Raw genomic sequence first — 7,497 nt, forward strand, 5'->3', positions numbered from 1 at the left:
TGTGTGAGAGAAATTTCTAGTTTGGAGTATAATTCTAGTATAATTAAAAATATATTCCCCCTTTAAATTGCTTCTGTAGTTAGCCTCATTTTTGTTAGTAGTTTGTAGTGAAGTTAAAGGGTTAGTTCACCCAAAAATTTTGTCATTAATTACTCACCCTCATGTCGTTCTAAACCCGTAAGACCTCCGTTCATCTTCGGAACACAAATTAAGATATTTTTGATGAATTCTGAGAGCTCTCTGACCCTCCCATAGACAGCAAGGGTACTACCATGATCAAGGTCCAGAAACGTAGCAAGGAGATCGGTAAAATAATTCATGTGACATCAGGGGTTCAACCGTAATATTACGAAGCTACGCGAATACTTTTTGTACGCAAAGAAAACAAAAATAACGACTTTGTTCAACAATTCGTCTCCTCCCTAGCGCTAGTATCCACTGAATGTAAACAGCGTATGTTGTTCTGTGTCAGCTGCGTCACGTGGATATGTTGTTTTCGTTCAAATCAAAGCGTAAACAACGTTGAAAACAAATCCGCGTGGCAGCTGACACAGAATAGCATACGCTGTTTACGTTCAGTGGATACTCTCCAAAATGGTGCTAGAGTGACGCGGAGGAGATGAATTGTTGAACAAATTCGTTATTTTTGTTTTCTTTGCGTACAAAAAGTATTCTCGTAGCTTTGTAATATTACGGTTGAACCCCTGATATCACATGGATTATTTTACCGATCTCCTTGCAACGTTTCTGGACCTTGATCATGGTAGTACCCTTGCTGTCTATGGGAGGGTCAGAGAGCTCTCAGAATTCACCAAAAATATCTTAATTTGTGTTCCGAAGATGAATGGAGGTCTTACGGGTTTAGAACGACATGAGGGTGAGTAATTAATGACAGAATTAAAATTTTTTGGTGAACTATCCCTTTAAGTACTTTTTTTAAACAAAGAGAAGCATGTGTGTACTTTATCCATTTGAAATTCTGAGTAGACTACAGTTGCATGTCTTAAGGAGATGAATTGTTGAACAAATTCGTTATTTTTGTTTTCTTTGCGTACAAAAAGTATTCTCGTAGCTTTGTAATATTACGGTTGAACCCCTGATATCACATGGATTATTTTACCGATCTCCTTGCAACGTTTCTGGACCTTGATCATGGTAGTACCCTTGCTGTCTATGGGAGGGTCAGAGAGCTCTCAGAATTCACCAAAAATATCTTAATTTGTGTTCCGAAGATGAATGGAGGTCTTACGGGTTTAGAACGACATGAGGGTGAGTAATTAATGACAGAATTTAAATTTTTTGGTGAACTATCCCTTTAAGTACTTTTTTTAAACAAAGAGAAGCATGTGTGTACTTTATCCATTTGAAATTCTGAGTAGACTACAGTTGCATGTCTTAATTGCATGTCTAATACAGCACAAATGCGTTGACGGAATCTCTGAGGTTTATTGACGATATCCTAATAGCTGTGTTGTGCTCGACAGGTCATGCGTTATGCATTCGCACTGGATCCACTTTGGGCCAGTTTGCCAATTTGTTCCCCCATTTTGCTGGATGTTACAGTGCTTGACTGCTTCTGTATTCTCTGGTTATTTTTTTAAGCAAACAACCATATGGTGTAGCTTTAGTTTAATAGCAGAACTTTCTTGTTAACAATTATTTGTTTCATTTTGTTCATTTTTCATACAATAGTGAGTGATCATATTTTGCTGGCGTGACCATGTTCATAATTCACTCCTCCATCTGTTCTTTCACCAGTCCGCCAGAGCACTTTAGTAGTAATTCTCTTCTGTCATTCCCAGTGCCAACTGTGACTTGTGTTTGTTTTTGTTTTGTTTCAGATTGCCAGACAGTTTTCCGGAATTACGGAATTTAACATGTCTTTCCATCAATGACATTTCTTTACAAGCACTTCCAGACAACATTGGAAAGTAAGTGTTTTTTCTCCTCTGTTGTGCATCTTTCAGCTGCAGTCCAGTTCATTTTTATGTACTCTCCTTTTATTAGACCAGATAATCTGGCTCTTTGTTTGCAATATTTACAGGGATACTTTGTCTCGTGATATCAGCAGGGTTTGATCTATGATGACATTCTCAGATTATCTCATGATCAATGTTCCCTCTAATTTTTTTTCTTGCTGAGCAAATCTTTTCTCTATTGGGCGGACATTTCGGCCGCCTGAGCAAAAACATTATTTATACCAGACCTGTACAGTGCATACACAAAAAAATTGTGTAACTTTTAACTTTAATTTGCTATTTATATTTGATTTGACCCTTGATGTAACTAAATGATGTACATTTTAGGTTTCCTGAGAAAATATTTTTACAGCATAATACACTGCCGTTCAAAAGTTTTGGATCAGTACATTTTTAAAAAGTTTCTTGGGCTCATCAAGGCTGTATCTATTTGATAAAAAAATACTGAATATTATTTCACAAAATAATATTGTGAAATATTATTGCAATTTAAAATAAAAGTTTTCTATTTTAATATACTTAAAATTTTTATTTATTAATGTAAAGCAAAGCTGATTTCTCAGTGTCACATGATCCTTCAGAAATCATTCTAATATGCTGATTTATAATCAATGTTGGAAACAGTTGTGCTGCTAAATATTTTCTGGGACCGGTGATATTTTTCAGGATTCTTTGATAAATAAAAAGTTAAAAAGAACAGTGTTTATTCAAAATATAAATTTTGTGTTACAATATACACTAAACTATTCAAAAGTTTGGGGTCAGTAAATTTTTTCTTTCTTATTTTTTAATTAATACTTTTATTCAGCTAGGATGTGTTAAATGGATAAAAAGTGATAGTAAAGACTTATATTGCTAGAAAAGCAATATAATTTATATATATATATATATATATATATATATATATATATATATATATATATATATATATAAAATGTATTTCTATTTTTAATAAATGCTGTTCTTTTGAACTTTTTATTAGCCTAATCAAAGAATCAAAACAGCACAATAAAAAAAAATATTAAGCAGCACAACAGTTTCAACTGATAATAAATCTAAAATTATTATGATTTCTGAAGAGCATGTGACACTGAAGACTGGAGTAATGATTCTGAAAATTCAGCTTTGCTTCACCAGGAATACATTATATTTTGAAGTATATTAAAATAGGAAACCAATATTAGAAATTGCAATAGCCTAATAGTTTACAATATTACAGTTTTTTTCTGTTTTTTTATCAAATAAATACAGCCTTGATGAGCATAAGTGATTTATTAGGTTTATAATATAGGCCTAACATAATATAATATAATATCAAAACAAACTGAAGCATTTAAACTGATAGAAGAGAATAGAAAACAAACTGAAGCATTTAAACTGAGATCTGCAAGTTAAATATTTTCAAAGAAAAAAATACGTGAACGTGAATTCTTCTATCACTATCTAAACATCCCTATGAAGTAGTTTGCACAATACACCTGTGTGTCTGTAAATGTCTCTGAGTTTTGTTACCATTCTGTGCCCATCATCCGCTATTTCTAGCACTTAATCAAGCCACTCTTTAAAACACGAGGACGTTTTATTTCACGTCATTGCGTTTGCGTTGGCTGTTGATTTGAGCTATTTTGTCAGCAACCACTGAAGTATTCAGTTGCTACAGCGACTCATTTCTCTTTCTATGAAACCTGTAAACCGCATTCACCGGTTCTAACTCTATAGTGACATCAACTTTATAGTGGTTTACATGATCATTGCAATTCTTTAGCTTTTACAAGAATACGATCAAATGGCTTTCCCAATTCATTTTTGCGTGTGCGCGGCACATTATTTCTTCTGCGCGTCCGCGGTGGCCATGCGCAGCTTAGAGGGAACATTGCTCATGATCAGTAGAAATATGATTGCGGTTGGAAACTGACATACAGGTGCATCTCAATAAATTAGAATGTCGTGGAAAAGTTCATTTATTTCAGTAATTCAACTCAAATTGTGAAACTCGTGTATTAAATAAATTCAATGCACACAGACTGAAGTAGTTTAAGTCTTTAGTTCTTTTAATTGTGATGATTTTGGCTCTCATTTAACAAAAACCCACCAATTCACTATCTCAACAAATTAGAATATGGTGACATGCCAATCAGCTAATCAACTCAAAACACCTGCAAAGGTTTCCTGAGCCTTCAAAATGGTCTCTCAGTTTGGTTCACTAGGTTACACAATCACTTTTCCATGACATTCTAATTTATTGAGATGCACCTATAGACATTCAGTCTTTGAGATGGAGTGACTTCATTCCCTATATCCACCCTAGTTGTGATGTCTGTCTTCTCTGTATTGTAGGACCGTTATCAGCAGCTGAGACTTGATGACTGTTGCTGATACGATATCAGAACAACTAAAACTACTAGTCTAATTTCAGACAATTGATTGCACATTTTCAAATTTGGGTAAAAGCATGTATCCTCAGGGACATTTTTGATGTGCACTGAGACTTACAGTTAGCGGTTTCTGTAGTCTAGGCGATTAGTGGGTGATTTTTGGCTGTATTTCTTTAGCTGGTGAGTACTCCATGACACAGTCTATCTCCAGGATGACATATTGTTTCCCAAAAACACCCCAGCATGCATGTGAGTGGCTCGGCCTGTTATTCCAGTGGATATTCATATCACCTCTCACCATTGTCTCTGTAGTAACTTGGACTTCTTTCAGATTGAAATCTGGGAAACGTCTGGGTAACTTTTGTTTTGCTTGTTTTTTCCACGGCTCTCTTCATTTCCTGTGTAATTTCCTCTTCCGTGCCTGTCGTCCCTCTATCTCAGCTCAATGGCAGCCTCTTGCCTCTTCAGAAAGTTCCTAGAAAAACAATGGAAATTCATTCATATGGCCAGGCTAGTCTGTTTATGACCAGTGAGTTGATTTTCAGTAGAAGTTAATGAACTGTGAACTTGTATCACTACTGTTAAACATCTAGACAGTATTTAAAACAGTGTTGTTTGCCACTAACCATTGCTAGTTGGATGTACATTACTTTCACTGTTGCTGGTGTGATGAAATGATTACTGTATGCTGATCATGGTTGTTTTAATCATATAAAATGGTAAAGCACTAGGGATGTAATGATTAACCGCAAGCCGGTTGAAAATCGATTCAAATGTGTGACGATTCAAATCGGTTGAGATGCTAAACAAATTGCAATTCAATTAGGTGTAGGAGTTTATATGAATGTACTGTATGTCTGAGGGGAACTTACTGTCTTTAGAAAAGTTTAGATGGTATTTTTTATTTTCCTCTTGCCTCTGTATAAGGCATATTAAAGTTCATAAGTGCAGCGCTGCTTTGTTTACAGCGGAAACCAAGGAACCGCTTTAAGCGCCACCTGCTGGCAGAGAGTGAATCTGCGTCTCGTTCAGCTCGTCTGCTGTTTCTGTTTCATGCAGATATTTTTTATGTATAGTTTCACAAAACTGAAGTCAAACCATTCTGTTTTTGCTTCAAATTTCAATTAAAAACTGCTCGTGTTGCATGTATGCAGCATCTTTGTTTGGATCATGATTAAAATGCAGTGGTTGCCTCTAATTTTAAATGTAATGAGCACAGACAAAGCCTTAGTTTGTTTATATGAAGAGATTTATTTTATTTGTGTTACTTATTTATTTGATTTGGGGCTTGTTTTAAAATTTCAGTTTAGTTTTGTTATTTACATTTACATTATATTTAAATTTTGTCATGTAGCAGACACTTTTATCCAAAGCGACTTACAAATGAGGACAATAGAAGCAATCAAAACCAACAAAAGAGCAATATATTATATTATGGAAGTGCTACATTAGTATATTATTATAGTGTTATATTTCAATTTCACAAAGAAACGTGCAGCATTTTGTCCAAGCAATAATAAAAGGACACATTTAATTTTTCATTTGTTTTAAAACCCATTTAAAAAAAAAAAAAAAAAACGTGAATCGAATCATGAAATCAAAATCGTGAATCGAATTGAATCGTGAGTTGAGCGAATCGTTACATCCCTATAAAACACTAAATATAAAAAACTAGGGATGCACCGATACCTATACTGGTATCGGTATCGGGCCCGATACTGAGCTCCTGTACTCGTACTCGCTAAAATGCCCCGATACCAAACAGCATGTGATAAGAGCCATATTCAAACAAAGAAACACCGACAACAGAACAACAGACAGCAGAAAGGAGTTAAGGATGTCTACTACGAAGTATATGTATGCAATGAATATAACGTTAAACATTCAGTATTAACGCCTGTATAGCTGATGTGCGCGAGCTGATAAGCAAAGCACGCTGAGTGGATTGAGCGCGCGGCGGCGCAGATTCGCGAGCTTGTTGAGTGAATATATCTTTCTCACAGACATCACTGGAAAGTTTGTAGTTCGGTTGGATATGTAAAAAAAAAGTAAGTAAAACAATGCACAAGTTACTTAACTGTAGGGAGAGAGAGAGAGAGAGAGAGAGAGCGAGAGAGAGAGAGCGCGCGCACTTCTGTTGTGTGATCTTTGATGTTCACTCACTTAGCACATGCATCATTTGGATTAAAACTAAATCGTAAAAATAAGACCATTTATAGGGGCATTCACTATAAACATCATTTATTTTCAAACTTAGGCATACATGACTTTCTGGTGAAAGTGAAACTAACAGCCTGTGTGAAATGCGCTAGCCTGCACTATTCTGCACCAGTACAAATATGTGCACGCGTTTGCGTGTGTTTTGCTTGCTTGAGTGTTTCTGCATTATATGAGAGGCTTTGGAATATAAATCACTGCACATTTCAGATGAAAAAACGCGGCTTCTATTTCTGAAAATATCACAGTTAGGTGATTTATAACGAGTGGTTCCCTGCATTATTACAGCAAAGTGCGTGATTACAGTACTAAGCCGCTGCAATGGAGCAGCTCTAATGCTATTAAATTAAAGATGATGTACCATAGAGCAAAAAAATGAACAGTGAAAGTAACAAAACTTGTAAAATACATTTTAATGGGATATACAGTCAAACCAAAAATTATTCAGAGACCAGATATAATTTTTGATGTTTTTTTACTAGTGGGTGCAGGACACTATAGTTCATTTATGTAAGTGAGGATAGCAAAATAAACTAAACTGTGACAAATCATACCAAAAAATTCTTCATACAGTGGACTAGCAGTAAAATTTATACAAATTTGGGACCAAAAATTATTCAGACCGAGTCTGGGAGTAAACTGAAGTTGAGGTTTTCATGTAGCTGGGTGACAGCATGCCCAGGAGACTACAGGCTGTAGTTAAGGCTAAGGGCTGCCTGACTAAGTAAGTATTGATAGTTGTGTAAATACTGTCATACTAACAGCTGTCTAGTTTTTGATTGATTGTAATCTATTACATACCTTTCTATCAAAGTAATCTAACATTATCAAGCTGAATTTGCTCTGACACAGTGTAACTTTGAGTTCTTGTCATATTTTATTACCATTTTCTAAACTATAGCGAATAAACTGTGATAATGTGAGAA

At 35.2% G+C, this 7,497-nt stretch overlaps 1 protein-coding gene across 1 annotated transcript in view; it reads left to right on the forward strand.

Moving 5' to 3' along the window:
• The window catches only part of LOC107597704 (leucine-rich repeat-containing protein 1-like), a 69,855-nt gene that overhangs the window by 31,345 nt on the left and 31,013 nt on the right, over positions 1 to 7,497 (forward strand). The window contains exon 4 of the mRNA XM_016288871.1: positions 1,842 to 1,931. Within this exon, the coding sequence (XP_016144357.1) occupies positions 1,842 to 1,931 (90 nt within the window). The remainder of the gene's footprint in view (positions 1 to 1,841; positions 1,932 to 7,497) is intronic.

The sequence above is a fragment of the Sinocyclocheilus grahami genome, unplaced genomic scaffold, assembly GCF_001515645.1.
Source record: "Sinocyclocheilus grahami isolate Dianchi unplaced genomic scaffold, SAMN03320097.WGS_v1.1 scaffold235.1, whole genome shotgun sequence".
NCBI classification, from domain to species: Eukaryota; Metazoa; Chordata; class Actinopteri; order Cypriniformes; family Cyprinidae; genus Sinocyclocheilus; species Sinocyclocheilus grahami.